Below are 18,979 nucleotides of genomic sequence, written 5' to 3'. Positions count from 1 at the left end.
CATGATTGCTAGTGTGAAACCCAAATAGCTATTACTTTGATTAGGTTCTTAACAAGGTGTGGGCAGATAGTCCATTTTGTTGTTGTATTTATTTGGCTTAAACATCAGTCATCAATTCCTGCACACTCAAGAATGGCTTCCTTGGTTGACTCAGTCCATCCATAGTGTGGCCTTCCTCTTTTCAGAGGGTTTTGTTTTATTGACCACTGGTGTCTTTTCCAGGAGTTTTCATATAATATATATCCAACCCTCCGGTAACGCAGCAGGTTAAAACGCTGAGCTGCTGAACTTGCTGACCGAAAGATCAGCAGTTCAAATCCAGGGAGCAAAGTGAGCTCCTGCTGTCAGTCCTAGCTTCTGCCAACCTAGCAGTTCGAAAACATGCAAATGTGAGTAGATCAATAGGTACCACTCTGGTGGGAAGGTAACGGCGCTCCATGCAGTCATGCCGGCCACATGACCTTGGAGGCGTCTACAATGCCGGCTCTTCGGCTTAGAGATGGAGATGAGCATCAACCCCCAGAGTCGGACATGACTCGACTTAATGTCAGGGGAAAACCTTTATCTTTACGATATCTAAAATGCATTAGTTTCACTTCAGTCATTTAGGTTTCTAGTGAGAGAGCAACCTTGATATCCTTTATTTATGTAGTGCTCCCTCACTACTTTGCGGTTCACTTTTCGCAGATTCACTGTTTTGCGGTTTTTCAATAAACTCTAAAAGACTATTATAAATCATAAAAAATTACAATTTACAGTCTAAGGAAGGAAGGAAGAAGCCGAAGGGAGACAAAAGGAGCCCAAGCGGCAATAGGAGGAGGCAATTTATCAACACACGATTGGTTGATAAAGACTTAAAATAGTGTATAACTACTAAAATAATGTATAAATATTAAAATAAATAGTGTCCCTACTTTGCGGATTTTCACTTATTGTGGGTGGTCCTGAAACGTAACCCCAGCAATACGTGAGGGAACACTGTAATGTGTTTGCTTCCCTCCTTTCTCCCAGGATGGGATTCGAGGCAGCTTACAATAATTTTGAAAAAATCAAACTAAAACATTAATTTGCCTCCTCCCCTTCCTCATATTGCGGCCTGCTGCTCTGCTACAAGTCTCAGGTGGTCTACCCTGCTATCAAGTGCTATCAGCTTAGTTCCCAGACCATTACAATGCAGTATGGCCTTTATATCTATGGAGGACTTGTTCCCAAACTGTATGGATTGACAAAACTGTACATAATAGTTGATCACATTGAAATGAAGGATCTCTGGCCCAAGAATACCATACAGTCATGCCAGAGGACCCAGAAAATGACTAGAGAGGACATGTTTTATTGGATCTGGATAAACAAAACCAGAGTTACTGGGTATGGTGGTCATATGGTTTACATCCATTGCAGTTGGGCAACTGCTTCAAAAAAGCCGTGTGTGTAAGAGAGAGAGAGAGCTGCCCTAGCTTTATTCAAGTGGCTTACCCAATGGTAACTTGGCTATGCCAGGGAGTAACTCCTCAGCTCCTCATCCCTGTTCATGTAAGTGAGGTGGTAACAGAAATAGTCCCACAACCTGTAAGAGGAACTGGAAAAGCGGTAACTAGCCTAATTTTGGCTCTCCCATGAATATGTGTCATGGCAAACGTGCCTGGGTTGAGGTAAAACAAGTATAAGACATTAGAATATAACTACAGCAGCAGAATTTACGACTTGGCAGAAACACTTCTCACCTGTTTTTTAATCTTTTCAAACTCCTAAAAAAGGAGAAAACTTTCTTTAAAGCACATGTACACTTGTACATACATATACAGACTTTTCACATAGAATTTCAATCTATCCAGAAATGAAGCATTTCCATACATCATTCAGATGAAAAAATAAAATATTGAAAACCAGATTTACCCAGAAACATTGTCTGCTTCTCCTCCTAAGCTTGGCTGATGACAGTAACAAGATGCAAAGAATTTACTCCAAGTGCAAGACAGTGGATTTCCAGGGGAAAAGGTACCTTGTGGGTAATGTCCACATTCTGCACAAATGTTTATAACAATTAATTCACAGTTGTCGTTAATGGATTGCACTCTTATTGGCTTTTACTGGAAGATTTGTTATAGATGACAATCCCAAAATCAAGTGTTGTGTGTGCAATTACAAAAGGGACTACATTCTAGTAAGTGATTTTTGCTCAGTCATTTTACTTTGATGCACCTTGGTGTTAGAGAAGTAAATGCAAGACAATTTGTCTTTCATTGGCCAATTGTGTAACCAGACATTCATTATTTCTGTGTACATGGGAATGCATTGCTGTGCTGCTCAGTGAAACCTTGTCTTAGTACGTGTAATAGTATATTAACGTGCCTTATGTTATGATTCCATGTATACAAAAATTATAAATGTGTGCGTGTGTGGTTTTGCCCTGTTTGAATGAATTTTCATGCTATCAAGAGATCTGTACTATGGATTTCAGGTGTTTTGAGATGTCATCGACTCTAGACTTTTCATGAGTGCTGGATCCTAACTGAAAATACTAATTTATGAAGAACATGTAATATTTTGAATTTGTAATATGTTGCTTCAATGTGTTGGCATGTTCTGAAGGTTCTTTAATACTCTATAAGGGAAGGGACACAGAAAGCCCTTTTCAACTATATGAGATTATGGAATACATAAAGCAGCATTTATTTTTCACCAGAGGGGCAAACACCTGTTTAGCGTTCCAAGCTAGAAATTCTTGAAGGCATGATACTCCTTTTTGTCTGATCTACTGATAGTTCCAGGTTATGCATATCAACACAAACTCCAGTGCCAGTCACTCTAAATGTAAAGGTTCCAATGACTTGATTTTTTGTCAAGCTTGTCCAGTTTCATATTTCCTGGAAAGAGAACTACACAATTTTGTAACTTTGCTTCTCGCTCATTTGTTCCTGGTACAGTACAATAACATCAGATTATAATCTTGGTCAATAGTTGAGAACACAGATGCAGCTTTTTGATAGAATTGCAGTTGAAAGCTTTCATTTTGCTGCAGCAAATGGCAGGCAGCACAATCCCTGGTGGAATGCTTTGAAAGTTAGGTTTGTAAAGTTAAATTCCAGATTTGTACCAAGGACCTTTATATATACACAGATACTCTTCCACATATAGTAAAACCCTATATACAAAATTGGATGCAAATTGAAATACAGCATTTAAGAAAAGGCGTCCTCCATTTCTCTCTTCATATGAGGGACACACATATGAACCATGAAAACAGAATAAATCAGATTGCCACCATACCAGGAAGATATCAGGGACTGCACATCAGTGCTTTTGTTTTACCTTAGGGATATGGACCTCTCTGGATACATTCATATGGAAGTGTCTCTTGCAACTTTTGTACAGGTGGGAATATGGAAAACATCCAGTGTATCTCCTTCCCCTCTAGGACGGACTCAGGACGAACATGAATACAGATGGGCCAACAATTTCCCAATATTTCAACAGACTGTCCTAAGGTTCATCTTCTAAGTATGTTGATCTACAATTCCCATGATCTCCAACCCGAATGGTTAACAGAAGGCTAAAGCAGGTTGGAGAAGACTGCCTTATCCGGCACCAATTTGAGCCGGTACAAAAATGGTTAAGAACCAGGAGTATTGAAACTAAGAAAGAGCCATACAGAGACACCCTTTAGATTTTATACACCTGCATGTCCAGGACTACCACAGCTGCTCTGAGTGCTTTTCCTAGCCCAAGCATACATTACTTGTGTACCTGTCTTAAGTGATCTTTTTTTCTCATTCCTTTTTACCAAGGCACCAAAGCAAAATAGATATAGGCATAACTCAGTTGACAAAGCCTCTGACAAAGAAGCCCTTTTTACAAAGTATTTTTCTGCCTGCCTTTCTGTTTGCATTGGGAGAGGGGCGAAGAACTGGAAGAAACAGACTTCCAATTGCTGGTTTGGAACAATTGCATCTACAGTAAAGAAGGCAGTAAAGTTTGAACGAGCGAGAAACTTCAGCTGATCTTTCTCTAGTTGTGCGTGTTTGCCTACAGCAGGCAAAATGACAGCAGCTTCCTCTAGAATCCCTTACTAGCCTTGTGTGAAAACCAAAAGAGACAGAAAATGGCAATTAGCTTTATGGCTAACCCCCCAACTCTGGAGACTCGGCCATGGGTGACCTTGGGCAAGACTCATGCTCTCAGCCTGAAAGGAGGCAAAAGCAAATGCAAATTTCCTCTGAACAAATCTTGCCAAAAACCCCTTGGCCTAGTCTCCAAAAGTCAGAAATGACTTAAAGATACAATAACATTACATAGGGGCACTGAAGTGGAAATTCAAACAAAAACCGAGGCTGCTGAAAGGGGGGAAAATCCGGATCTTTGGAAGGTACAAATATTTTTGTTTGCTTATCCAAACTTTTCCTGACATTTAATTTTACATGTGTGCACCGATTTGAATAACGTTGGTAAAACTTATTGAACTGCTCTTCTTTTTTGCAGTGTAGGAGCCTATTCCTATTCTTTCCATGTTATTTCTAACTTTGGAACCAAAGTTTATGTTAAAGAAGTGTTATACCTCTAACCTGATTTTTGTGAACCCTCAAATATACCTTGGCTATACCGCTTAACGACATGCTACTCAAATGTTTCCATGTCAAATGCCATGACACTTTACTCTGACTTTGTTTCCTATATCACTTTGTTATTGAGTTGCTTCTGAGCAAAATTTTCACTGCATATGGAAATTGCCTCTATTGCCATGAGAACCTGCCTGAGAACTAAAGACACTTGAAACGAAAAGAAGCACCAATAATCAGGTTTCAAATCTTACAGCATAAATATGGCAGCCTTAAGATCCCATTTTTATATGGCAGTCACTTACAAATGTCAGAAGAATGTGTGAATGCCATGGTAAAATCACAACAAAGCTTACCCGTATTTTTTTTTTGTTAAGGAGGAAAAGCACATGAAGGAGAAGCGAGAAGAGAGGCTAAAGTGCTGCTCCAAAATACTTTTAAGGGATAAGGGCGCATAGTTCATCACATATTGCTGGTCTACAATTTCCATTCATTTCAGTGAGCATACACTATACTCCTATCAATGTACTAATGTCACAAATGGGAGCTTGCATGTTAGCTTAGTGCTTTACTTTTTGTAACTAACCATGCAGACCTAGGTATAGCTGCTTACCAAATGCTACCAAGTTCAGTAAGGGTTCAGGTATCCTTGTTATAGGGACTGAAGCCTTTGTCAGCAATAAAACATTTTAAATAGGAATCACTAGCATAGCCCCATAGTCTTGAGCCAAGACTTTTGAAAGATAGAAAGCGCTTACACATGTAGAATGTGCTGACAAGATTCAAGTACAGTAAACTCGCCCAGGGCTTACAATACACGTGTAGAAGTAGACATAACCTTTAAAAATCACATAGGACTTTGCCTATAAGTAGGTAAGAGTACAGTGAACTATATTAACATCAAGGAACATTAACTTCTGAGAGAGCATGGTGTAGTGGTTTGAGTATGTAACTCTGGACAACAGGATCAAATCCTCACTTGGTCATGCAAACCTACTGGGCAACATTAGGCAAATCACTCTCTCTTGGCCCCAGAGGAAGACAAAGGCAAAGCTCCTCATGTCAAAATCTTTAAAAAAAATTAAAATAAAATAGACAAAAAACCATAATAGGTTAACCTCAGGGTAGCTAAGTCAGAAACAACCTGAAGGCACACAATAACATTATTACTTTCTGGAGCCCAATAACTTAAAAGACAACAGATCTTGTCTGATCTAAAAGCTAATCAAGGAAGGCCGTTTTGTACTTGGATGAGAAACCATCAATGAATGTTAGGTGTTGTGATTTATATTTCAGAGGAAGGAACTGGAAAGCCACCTCTTAAGTATTCTTTGCCTAAGAAAGCCCATGAAATTTGTGGGGGTCATTATAAATCAAGAGGTGGCTTGAAGGCACAAGCAAATACACACACTCATACATGCTCTCTCACACACACTTACTTCCATTTTATTCTTCAGTCTTAGGTATTCTGGTTTCAGGCTGATTGCCTCGGTATCTGATAACTTATCTCCAGCTTCACTACCTTCAACTTGCCCATTCCTGAAACATTTGCTCAATAATCCCATTTTGCATCTGCAATTATGTTATCTTTCAATCATTCCAATTATTTACTTTACTCGGATCTCTTGAAAACCAATATACTGAAGATATGGAAGGTATTTGGCTGAAAATGTTTAACAATATGTCTTAATCTCACTGGAAGGTTAGGATCTCAGTATTCCTGGGAAAGACCAACAGGCTAGAAATGGAAGGCAAAAAAACAAGACACTTTCCCTACTTTTCCAAAACAGCAAAACAAATGATATTAAAGTCAATAAAAAAAGAACTCACTACCTCCAGGTGTCGGAGTTCCTGGTTTTTCTTCTTGCACAATCCAATCTGAAGTATCCCCTTAATATTATAAAGTGGTAGTGGTGTGCTATGGTAGGAACTAACTTATATTACTGGAGAGTTTGTTTGATCATATTTTGGTATCTTATATTGTTTGGCAATTGTACAAAGTCTTAGATGAATAGTAAATTTAGCAAAATTCCTTTTTGAGACCAGTGAAATTCATGGCACTGGATTCTTGGCAAACAAACACATCTACTTATGTGACTGAGATCAAAGAACATCCCAACATGCTTTGAGCTTGTTATGATGCCCATCTTGGAAGTCTAGAAGCTCGGTATGCCTCTGATACATACAACATTGGGCTCTGCTTAAATAGGTATGGTCCACATATACAATACAATAATTTGACTTTACAAAGTTCAAACAGGGAAGAAAGACAGTTCCAGTTTTTTTCACACATTGAGTCAGTGCTCCAGTCTCTTGCATAGAATAGTTGCCAGTGCTGCATGTGCAAGAAACCTAGTGCAAGTCTAGTGGTTGAGTGGTCACCATTTGATATCCAAGCTGTTAGCCACTGGTTTTTCTGAGCTATACTTTGTATGCAGCGACTGCTGGACTTTTACAGAGTCCATTCCTTCCAACCATTCCTGGTAAAGTTTCTGCACATGCCCATTGGTTTCTGGAAGTTGGACAGGAACTGCAGCATACACTTCCTCCATCTGCTTGAGAAGAGCTTTGTCTGGTTTTCCATCTTCAGTCTGAGCCTGACCTTTTCCATTTAAGCACCCTAGTTGTGGATGGTTAAGGACAAAAAGAGAAAAATGGTTTGCTTAAGCAGAGAAACACACTGGGCCAGAGCACAAGCTGCTCATTTGTGTGGTGTGGAGCAAGAGTATGCCTTTCTTTTCATTATGTCTGGTATACATGCTCTGGTATACATCTCTGAATGTTTCACACAAATCATTGCATCCAATAGGGTTTAGATACTTAAAATCCAATGTGTGCAATCTAAAATACATTGACTGTCCCAGATAAAATTCAGAAGCTCACCACATCAATTAGGTTTATATGGACTGGCCCTTATCAGTAATTCAATTCGATCCCCTATAGGTGGCCAATTTGTGGTCTCCGTCACAGATGTCTTTTGGACTGCACAACCCAATAAAAAAAATCCCTTGATGTCTTGGTTATTAGGCCTGTTCCTGGAGTTATTCAGGGTGTTGTTTCAGGAAAATTGCATTGGATAGACTGCATCAGCTCTAATTTCTTAGATATGGTTATCATGGTTTTATGGGTGAACATATGGCGATTGTTAAATGCCGTATGTTCTGTATCTCAAAACCTAGAGCAAATAGAGGGAAATTGTGCCATCTGTGGAATCAGTAGGTCAAATACAATCTGAAACAGAGCTAACATTTGAGGCACCTAAATGTGTATTGGCCAGTGCTATGCTTAGTAGGGTTTCCTGGAGCTGCAGGTTAAAAAACAACAGAACCCTTACACTATAATTTTAGTGCGGTAAGACTTTAGCAAATGTTAATCAATTTAGTATCATCAACAATACTGAAAAAATCAATTTTTCCCTTGAAGGGTTTCCTTCTCTTCCTCTTTTTTCTGTTCTGTCTCTTAACTTTTATATTCTATTGTAAAGCCAAAGCCAGTATATTTTACATGGAAATACAGTGCTGAAGCATATCTTTTCTTTAACTGCACTGCACAAAAACACTTGGAAGTTGGATATTTGATATATCAAATATGATTATCAAGGAGGTCCTTCTCTGTGTCCCTCTGCTGGACTTTCTCAGCTGTGTTTATTGAATTACTTTATTTATATTTCACCTTTCTCCTCAAGGGGACTCTATCCATGAGCAATCCCTTCCCCTTGGAGACCTGACTGATGCTAATGCCAGGCTCATTTCATTGCCTTGTTAAAACATAGACACTCACCCAAGCGTTTTCAGACTTTGGTTTTAGGGGGTTTAAAAACAAACAAAAAAACAAACAAACAAAAACACAATCTCCTATTCAAAACCAACAAAGGAGGGAATCAGAACCATTATGCCTACCTACAACAAACTATTGGTACCCTCCAAGTGTGTTGGACTATATCTCCAGTCACCTTCATTGATAGTTCAACTCATCTGGATGGCATAGAACTGAAGCAGGCTGGCCTGCTGCATGCTTATATACAAGGAGGGGGGAAAACAGATCTCATGTTCAGTTGTTACCTCCAGGACAGGCTAGAACTTCTACAAAATGGTAAGAACACTTTCCCTTCTTCAACTTCAGGACCATGTTTTGGATGTTTCGAAAGCCATAAGCTGCAGCAAAGCGCAACACCGTCTCACCACCCTTTTCTAGTGTGACCTCCTGGAAATCTTTGTTTCTGAAAAGACAGAGAAAGTGAAACAGTGTGACTGCTTCTGTCTTGCATTAGTTTCAAGACAACTGGAAAATACTTTGTTGGGTCTTTCACAAGAGAAAAGGTGACAGGCAAGGGTAGATGTAGATAGCTGAAACTATTGGAGGTCAGATACGTCCTCTACATGATGCTAAGTAATGCTTTTCATTAGCTCATTCACCACACAAGTGAATATATATTTATGGCATTTATATCCCTTTTATGTCAGAAAAGATTCTCATTACAATGGAAGGAAAAGGGGTTTGGAGAGAAAATATTTGCACAAGTTCCTAATGGTGATAGTCTTTGGCCTAGTGGAATGGCTACTAGATATGGTCGCAATTGCTCCTTTTAACTACTGTAATAGATAAAGGGCTGCCTTATGATGGTTCAACTATCAATTGATAGTATAAAGTTCTGCGTCCTCTCTCAGACAAGAAATGACACTTAACTTACACATTTTTAAAATAATGAAATGCTCAATTTTTCTAGCAAAATAGGAGCTTTAAGTAGTTTGTAATAAAAGCTGCCATGACCTTTCACAGTAAGAAACTACCTTTATCTCCAGTGTTCACTTTATGGACAGTGTTCACTTTATGGACACTGCAATAGAAGTGGCATACTTAATTGGGTTCCCTGTTTTGAAATTCTTTTGCTCAACTTACATTGCAGCTCAAGAATCTTTTGGAGGTCATATGGCCTTCTAAGAATTTAGAGAACAGAAATGAGCAAGGATTTATTAGAAGCTGTGCTTTATCTGAGTGTTGTTTTATAAATTGTTTCCTACTGGCCTTGGAACCCCAAGGATAATGCTGATTAAACAGCCACATACCTAAATAATTCGGCCCAAGGTTTAAAAAAATACAGTTGCCCATGAAGTGGTGTCAGGATGTGCTGTCTGACTCTTGGGATTTGAGCTAGTTTTAAGACAACTGGAAATAACAGTTTTAGCTATGTATTCTTGCTCATCATTCTCAGGCTCATATGCTTCATGTGACTTCTAAATTCCAGCTCCCTCCATTACTAGGATGACTGGCATTGTTTACCGTAAGTCTTACATGGAATATAGCCCTCCAGATGTTGTTAGACATCTAGTCTTGTCAATCCCAATGACAGTAGGAATTAGTCAACATCTGGAGGGACAGAAATAGTCTATTCTTGTATAATATGGATGCCTAGCTGGATATTAAACAGAAACAAGGAAAACAACAACTACAACTACGAATACAATGATGTCAACACCACAATAACAAAGGATTTGTCTTAATTGTGCTTAAATATTTTATATTTACATATTAAAACATAATGCAAGAGTGGGGACGCTGTGCTCTCCAGAAGTTCACAATCTAAAATCGCTGTCACTTTTCATCATGAGCTATGATGACTGGAGCTAATGGGAAACACAGTCCAATAATATCTCGAGTCATACTGGAAAGCCTTCCCAAGTGCACATTTAAATGTGCTCTGCTCCACAGTACCTGAAGGCAGATAGAGGAGATTCACATTTTAGAATCTGGCATGTGTATGTTTGTGTATGTTGCCCATGTTTTGTTATTTTATTCATTACACAGAAATCAACATAGATTGCTAAATGTTCCCATACTACTTGCTCATCCAGAACACTCAGGTAATTATTATGTGAATTTCCTCCTCCAAGGCTGTAATTCTATAGTCAAACTAAAAACTATAAACTTCTTAGCAATTGCTACATTCAAGTTCTGACTTTTGAATTGTAGATTTTTTTCCCCTACAAAATGACTTAATAATTTTATATGCATGCCAAGGGCTTTAGAAAATCATGAAAGGGTTTTTTAAATCTATCATTTAAAACAATTTGGAGCCCCGGTGGCGAAGTGTGTTAAAGCACTGAGCTGCTGAACTTGCAGACTGAAAGGTCCCAGGTTCTAATCCCGAGAGCGGAGTGAGCGCCCGCTGTTAGCTCCAGCTTCTGCCAACCTAGCAGTTCGAAAACATGCCAATGTGAGTAGATCAATAAGTACCGCTCTGGCGGGAAGGTAACAGCGTTCCATGCAGTCATGCTGGCCGCATGACCTTGGAGGTGTCTATGGACAATGCCGGCTCTTCGGCTTAGAAATGGAGATGAGCACCAACCCCCAGAGTCAGACATGACTGGACTTAACGTCAGTGGAAACCTTTACTTTTATAAAAATTTACAATGTTTGCTTAATGCCAGTGACGTATTTTAAATATGAATATTTTAGCATGAGTATTAGTATATGTTTATACTAGCTCCACTGGCTGCCGTTCATCTTCCGGTCCCAATTCAAGGTGCAGACCATCATCTATAAAGCCCTAAACGGTTTGGGACCCACCTACCTCCGTGACCGTATCTCCCTCCATAAACCTGCCCGATCTTTACGATCATCCGGGGAGGCCCTTTTATCACCACTGTCTATATCCCAGGCCCGTCTTGTGAGTACAAGGGAGAGGGCCTTTTCTGCTGTGGCCCCCCGACTATGGAACTCACTGCCTACCGAAATCAGGCAAGCTCCCACTTTGTTAGCTTTTAGGAAAGACCTGAAAACATGGCTCTTTCGCTGTGCTTTCGGTGAGTAACTTCTGTTATATATTTCTGTGTTACTCCCCCCCGAACATTTATCCTCTAAACTGCCCCACTCTCATATGTCCCTGTCCACATTGGAGTACCCCTCTGTCCCTCTCACTCCGGGTTTTATCTTTGTGTTCATGCGGCCTGCTCTTGTTTTACTGTTTCTTGATTTCTTGATGTGATGTCTATTATTATCTATTGTATTACTTTTAATTATGTTATGATATGCTGTTTTATATTTTATTATATTGTATTGCTTTGGGCATGGCCCCATGTTAGCCGCCCCGAGTCCCCGCTGGGGAGATGGTGGCGGGGTATAAATAAAGTTTTATTATTATTATTATTGCTGTATGTATTACATTTGTTAAAACTGAAGTACCCATTGGCTTGATACAAAAAAAAATTGAGTTCCTTCTTGTCAGTCTAATGGGTATAGAAAAGGCACATGTCTTCAACTATAAGTTTGAATAATAAATAAATAAATAAATAAATAAAGTATGTGGATACAGATGGTGTATGTACCATGACTGGCCATGGTTCCTTGCTTACATTCATTGTAATGTAACCTAGAAACTCGTCCACAAAACTTGCTTTATGAATTTAACTTAGACACACAACTTACTTCAATACTTTGTACGTGAGTTCCTTCACTTCAGTATCAAACAGTTCCTTGGCAGCATGTTTAAATATGTGCTCCAGGTAACCATCTGACCTTCTTCCATCGTGCCGCATTAAATCACTCTCATTTATCCCGCCAAATCTTATGGAAAAAAGCAATCAACAAGAATGTGAAGAGTAGGATGACCTTGTGAAAATGAAGAATATTCTACAGAGCTTAGCTGGTAAATACTTAAACTCTGGCAAGTTCTCAGCCAACAATAAATTATATATTACTTAACTATGTTAAATTAACAGAATAAAAAAACCTATCATTACACACGTATTTATAATGAGTGGGTGATGTACTGATGATGGGAGAAGTTTAGTTTCACTGCATAGTCCACTGAGACCTATTCATATTTTCAGCGCCACTATCTGCCCAGGGATGTGCATCATGAAACAGAAGATATACCAGTCTTCCCTAAACTGTTGGCCACTCCAAATTAATGGGGCCAGTCCGCACTGACTATGCTTCCTAGAGATGATGGAAACTATGGTCCAAGACAACAGGAGGTCACCTGCTTAGGGAGGGCTGACACACAATAAAACAGTGAAGTGGCATTGGTGTTAAATTTTTATCCCCTTACAGTAGCAAAAGCTTTTCAGATACCTGCTCTGCTGTCCAAATATAGGCAGGTAATCAGATCGCTATGCCTAGAATTGGTTTCAGGCCAGGAAAGTGATTACATTTACTGCAGAACCTAGTCCCAAACCACTTTGTAGAGTCCTCTTCCCATTTCCATGTGAAAAAATGGAAAGTGACAGCAAGTTGATTAGCCCCTTGTTACTCAGCCATGCCCTTTCCCCTTTCTGGAGTCTATAATGTGCTTCATAAGAGGTGGGGGACAACAATGTGGTCTGCATTTTGCAGAGTTGATTTTGCTCTGGATCTGGGATACACTGGAATCCGTTGCAGCACACTTTGGGGCTGAACTTCGATTTTCCTGGGACTTTTAAAAAAAGTGTTGCATATCTTTAGATACATGCTATAGTGCTTGTTGCCAGTGTGCATTTTGTTGCCACTGCAGCCTCAAGTTGGTTTTAAACTGCATTATATAGTCAGTGTAGATGGGCTCTATGTTATAGGATCAAATTGCTTGACAGAGACATTTAAAAGCTCCTATCAAGGCCTCCTGTTTCACTACAAGGGCTAAATTACCACAATAAATTGGGAAAATGTTATATATCCAGAAAAAGTTTAGTTACAGTAGTGATGCTTTGCATTGTCTTGCAATGTCTTGGAATGATGACTTTATGGAACATTCTATTCTAAGTGCAACACATTGCTTTGACTATTAAACCATAATACTATTGCAAATCCACATCCCGGCCAGAATATATAGGCCCACAACAGCCATCAGAATAATGGGACCAATATACTCTAGCTGGGGATTAAACTTTGCCTGCCCAAGTGCCTGGGGCTGCTTTTGTCCCCCAGCAACACAGCCAGTGCAGTCTTCTCTTGCAACTGGGGATGAGCTAACTGATAGGTGTTCTAAGATGTAGCCGTCTCTTTGAAGAAAACAGTGTTGCTCCATGCTTTTCTACTGAGTTTGCAGAAGTAACTATTGTAGAAATATACCAGATCATAATAATTATATCCTGTGTTTCACACCTGCTTTTTAAAAAAATTCAAACTGCCAAAATGAAAGTAGGTACTTACAAAGTATCAAAAGGCACCTCAGCTGCTTCTTTCAAAGATACTTTTCTCTGCTCCATGACTTGGAAGACTTCACCTGTAAGAGGAAAAATAGACTGGAGAGATCACATGGAATGAGGGCAAGGCACTGACACAGAGATTGTAAACCTGCACCCTGCAACAGATGTTCCAAGTCTACACCTCCCATCCTCTATCATCACTGGCAACACTGGCTGATGATGTCAAGAGTTAAACTTGGGTAACATCTTGAGGAAAACGTAGTATCCTGTCCTGCAGCAATAACAAACTGCTCTCCACATAATAGTAAAGGTAAAGGTTTTCCCTGACATTAAGTCCAGTCATGTCTGACTGTGGGGGTTGGTGCCCATCTCCATTTCTAAGCCGAAGAGCTGGCGTTGTCCATAGACACCTCCAAGGTCATGTGGCCGGCATGACCGCATGGAACACTGTTATCTTCCCGCCGGAGCGGTACCTATTGATCTACTCACATTTGCATGTTTTCGAACTGTTAGGTTGGCAGGAGCTGGAGCTAACAGCGGGCGCTCAAGCCGTTCCCGGGATTTGAACCTGGGACCTTTCGGTCTGCAAGTTCAGCAGCTCAGCTCAGCTCCACATAATAGCCCCCAGCATTCTAGATCTATCCTACATTACTTAAAGACAAGAGAAAAGGCCTACCGGAAGGCCAGGGAATCAGTTCCCATCCATCTATGTCAACCTGCTTCATGGTATGGGATGATGGGAATAGTCGTTTATTGACCTAAACAGGTTGTTACGATTTCCCAGCCGTACTTTAACAAGAATAAATAAAACACTACCTTCTGTCCTACCAACTTATCATTTGTCTTTGCCTTACTTTGAGAGAAACTCTAGTCTCTATAATCATATTCCAAAGTTCAAACCACTACACTATGCTGCTCTTGTCACTGCCTATGTCAGATGGAAATGACAGAGGCTTAATTAGACCAGGTTTGCACAACATAAGGTTCATGGGCTGCATTTGGCTTGCACAAGCCATTAGTGTGGCCTGCCAGCACTGCCACCCAGTGCTTTTCCCCGCCGCCGCCGCCGCCACCACTGCTGCTGCCACTTCCCCCTCCCCCCCATTCGCCACTGGCTGCTTTCCTCCTAATGAAGACGCTCTAAATGACCCCTTAATCCTACACTGTCCATTCTTGGACTGTACCTTCTAGACTTTCTTTCCTTTGGCAACAGAAATGCTATCTTTTTCCACTACTGCTGACCTCTCCATAGCTGTCTTCACTGAAATAACCACAATGACAGCAAGATCTTTTTTTCAGGGATAGCACCTAGCAGCTTAGATAGCATTATTGTATACATTTTTTAGTTAAACAAATGTGCCAGTGTGCATCATTTTACACTTGTGCTAACTCTTGCTTTCCATCTTGTTTTGGACAGCATTTGCTCTTGTTAGCAGAGCAATTTTTCTTTCTCATTATGATTTCCATGTTTAAAAAAACCAGCTAGTATTTCTCATGTCAGCTGGCAGTGGATCTGTTTTGGATTTTAATCTGAATTTTAAAGAAACTGTGTGGAATCTATCTTGGGGATAAAGTCCAGCACTTTAGATAGATCTTTAGAGTTCAAATTAAAAACCACCCCACTCATATGAAAACCACCAGCTGCCATCATGTATAAATGAGGAGGAAACTAAGCAGCTATTACATTGCCAATGCAGATAGCAGGTGTCAACTGCAACGTTTTGTGGAACAAATGAAAACCGTGGAATTTTTGTTTTGAAACAAAAGAAACTAATTACATAGTGTAGTCAAAATATAGCATTTTTGGATTCCACTGAATCCTGTTAATTTTACCTAAAATGATTTGCTTAACACATTGGGTCAAGAGTTCATAGTTGAAAGGCATTTCACAGGACAGTCCCAGGCTGTGTGTGGTTATGTAAAACTGTGGATAACTAGCCCTATTGAGATGATGGACTTCTGGCTGAAGAATATCACAGTTGCACTGGAGGACCTAAAATGCATAGAGAGGGCATATTTTTTCTGACATGGATAAATGAAATCATAGATATGGTTCTACGGTTGTAGAAATGTTCTGTATACAGTAGAGTCTCACTTATCCAACATAAACGGGCCGGCAGAATGTTGGATAAGCGAATATGTTGGATAATAAGGAGGCATTAAGGAAAAGCCTATTAAACATCAAATTAGGTTATGATTTTACAAATGAAGCACCAAAACATCATGTTAGACATCAAATTTGGCAGAAAAAGTAGTTCAATACGTATTAATGCTATGTAGTAATTACTGTACAGTAGAGTCTCGCTTATCCAACATAAACGGGCCAGCAGAACGTTGGATAAGCGAATATGTTGGATAATAATGAGAGATCAAGGAAATGCCTATTAAACATCAAATTAGGTTATGATTTTACAAATTAAGCACCAAAACATCATGTTATACAACAAATTTGACAGAAAAAGTAGTTCATTACACATTAATGCTATGTAGTAATTACTGTATTTACAAATTTAGCACCAAATATCACAATGCATTGAAAACATTGACTACAAAAATGCGTTGGATAATCCAGAACATTGGATAAGCGAGTGTTGGATAAGTGAGACTCTACTGTATTTATGAATTTAGCACCAAAATATCACGATATATTGAAAACATTGACTACAAAAATGCGTTGGATAATCCAGAATGTTGGATAAGCGAGGGTTGGGTAAGTTGGACTCTACTGTATTTAAAAAACAAGAATGGTCCTAGATGATTTACGGATAGCCAGCAGGTGGCAGTGTGGTGGTTTGCTAGCAAAACAAAGTGTTCCTGCCTGGCGGCTAGTGGTAGGGAAGGTTCCTGAGGCTCGCTCTCTCAGTACTGTGGCTAAATGTGCCGAAATCAGCACTGAGAAGGCACACAGCAGCCAACTGGGTAGTTGTTTCTTTTGCTGACTTCAGCAGCTTGTGCCAACACTGGCACTAATATCCAGTCAACAAACTATTCATGCCCTTGCTGACTAAGAGGTGCCTGCACCACTGCCTCTCAGTGCTTAAAGGCAAGAGTAGGAACACGTCTGCATCTTTCAGTCATTTTGCAGTGGCCGCTGCCATTTGCAGATAGGGCTAATCATGTCACCAGCTGTCCCAGGGTGCAAGTGGATTATCTTGGAGTAGGGATGGGGGTGAGGATAGGCCGACAGCTGTATAGACTGATTGCGCCTTTTTTTGTATTTCAGACCTTGTTTCGGAGTGAATGTTTGAGATAAGCATATGTAAACTGCCTTAGTATTATATTTGTACAATTTACATGGCTGGGGAAAGAGTTAACCTTCAAAGCATTAAGAGCGTGGTCTTCCTGCAACTCTCTTATCTATTTCTTTCTTGAATATATTTTATGACTTTGTTCCAGTTTGCACAGCAGCCACACTGTCTTCACTGTGCTAACAAAGTAAATACACATGTTCTTGGAACTATGGGGAAAATGGGACGCTTCCCTGCCTACGGGTGGGCCTGACTTTTCACCTGAAGTCCCAGGGCAACTTTTTCTGGCTGGAAAGTGCAGGACACGGAATAAAAAGCAGACTTGCAGAGTACCATCAGCAGCAACAGCATCAAAATAAAAACAAACATCCTGTTAAGCAGAACTGAAATACCAGCCCTGCTGTATCCTCCAGAGTTTATATGTAATTCTGTGTGTTGGTTGGGCTAAAAACTGTGCTGGGGCTTGGTGAATCCTTTGGCCAAAGTTGTTGCTTGTTGCCTGTCTGACTTCCTGCTCAGTTTCAGGGCTCATCCTACTTTTGTGACCCACCTGGGAGAATACAGCAGGGCTATTACTTCAGTTGTACCCAACAATCTAAGCAAGAGAAAATTTGCAGTAGCCTTCCTCCCTCCCTCCTACCACATAGGGAAAACACCTTTTCCCACAAACACCAAAGCTGGCATTAAATGCAATAAACTTCAGGTTGCTTGATAGTACTGTGATAATCTTTCACAGACACAACATCTGGGCAGAGTACTTCATGTACAGAGGTTGGCAAGGTTACTTTTTGGGAACACAGATCCCACAGGATCTTCCACTCTGTTTTGTAGTTAGAGCCTGAAAGATACCCAAACAGATCCAACAGAACTACAATTCTGGAAAGAGTTGATGTCACCATACTTTGACAACAGGAGGACACACAAAGCACTTTACTCTGCTCATCACTACCTCTACCTCTCTCTCTATAAACACCACGCTGTAGTAATGAGGATGCCTTTTATTACTGTTTGTTTCCCCATCATTTCCTGTGTAAAAAATAAATAAAAATTGAACATAAATCTAGAAGGAAGATGATTCAAGAAGGTGCTTACCAGAGGTTAAAACACAATCAACATCTTGTGAATGATACAAAGGTGCATAAACATCTTCTCGTAAAGCTTCCAGCTTCTTGTCATAGCAAGGTGCCACAATTATGTGGAAGATTTTATCAGAGGATAGATTCTGATGGAGAGGGGAAACATGCAATCAGAACATTGCAAGTACATTTAAGAAGGAAATGCAGCAAAATGGATGGTAAAAGTTATTTGCAGAATCTTGATGTTATTACACTCCTGACTATGAGACCTTCCTTGGAACATTTGCTTTATTTTTCAGGGATGATTTTTATGGCACTGGCTGCTTTGCAAGGTAATGTATGTTTGTTTATATCCATGAGAAATAGATGTATTGCAAAACAGAGGAAGGCTACAGAAGGCCCAAGATTTTTGTGGGAGTTAAGGGTGCACAATCCCCACAAAATTTTAAAAAGTGAATTGAAAAACTACTTTTTAAAAAACCTGCAATTACACCTTCTGGGAACCTATGGATCCTCCAGGGGGACTCAAAGGCCAACTTCCACTACAGATGACCACAGAATTGTACTGGAGGACCTAGAGATCCCTACAGAATGTTCTCTCTAGGAACTTTGAGGTCTTCCAGTGCAACTCTGGGCAATTTCTGGCAGAAATTGACCATACATTTATCCTCCCAAAGCAATCATACTCCCAACTCAATAATGAAAAAAAGAATGTTGATGGACAGGAAAAGAGATTTAAAGATGGTCTTAAAGCAAACGTTAAAATCTGTGGCATAGACACCGAGAACTGGGAAGCTCTGGCTCTTGAGCATTCTAACTGGAGATCAGCTGTGACCAACAGTGTTGTGGAATTTGAAGAGGCACAAGTGGCAAATGTCAAGAGGAAGGCACATCAAACCAACCCTGACTAGGATCGCCTTCCACCTGGAAATTGATGTCCTCACTATGGAAGAACATGTGGATCAAGAATAGGTTTC

General features: G+C 40.0%; 1 protein-coding gene across 3 annotated transcripts in view; it reads right to left on the bottom strand.

Moving 5' to 3' along the window:
• Positions 1 to 1,696: 1,696 nt before the first annotated feature.
• narf (nuclear prelamin A recognition factor) overlaps positions 1,697 to 18,979 on the bottom strand; it is a 33,785-nt gene continuing 16,502 nt past the window's right edge. For all 3 annotated transcript variants that reach the window (XM_062970667.1, XM_008104333.3, XM_062970668.1), the window contains 5 exons: positions 18,019 to 18,148; positions 13,683 to 13,755; positions 11,982 to 12,119; positions 8,618 to 8,775; positions 1,697 to 7,176 (listed from right to left, as the gene is read on the bottom strand). In XM_062970667.1, coding sequence (XP_062826737.1) covers positions 6,935 to 7,176; positions 8,618 to 8,775; positions 11,982 to 12,119; positions 13,683 to 13,755; positions 18,019 to 18,148 — 741 coding nt within the window. In that variant the 3' untranslated portion in view covers positions 1,697 to 6,934. The remainder of the gene's footprint in view (positions 7,177 to 8,617; positions 8,776 to 11,981; positions 12,120 to 13,682; positions 13,756 to 18,018; positions 18,149 to 18,979) is intronic.

The sequence above is a fragment of the Anolis carolinensis genome, chromosome 2 (assembly GCF_035594765.1).
Source record: "Anolis carolinensis isolate JA03-04 chromosome 2, rAnoCar3.1.pri, whole genome shotgun sequence".
NCBI classification, from domain to species: domain Eukaryota; kingdom Metazoa; phylum Chordata; class Lepidosauria; order Squamata; family Dactyloidae; genus Anolis; species Anolis carolinensis.
The sequence above is the reverse complement of the archived record's forward strand: the minus strand, read 5'-3'. Positions and strand labels throughout refer to the sequence as shown.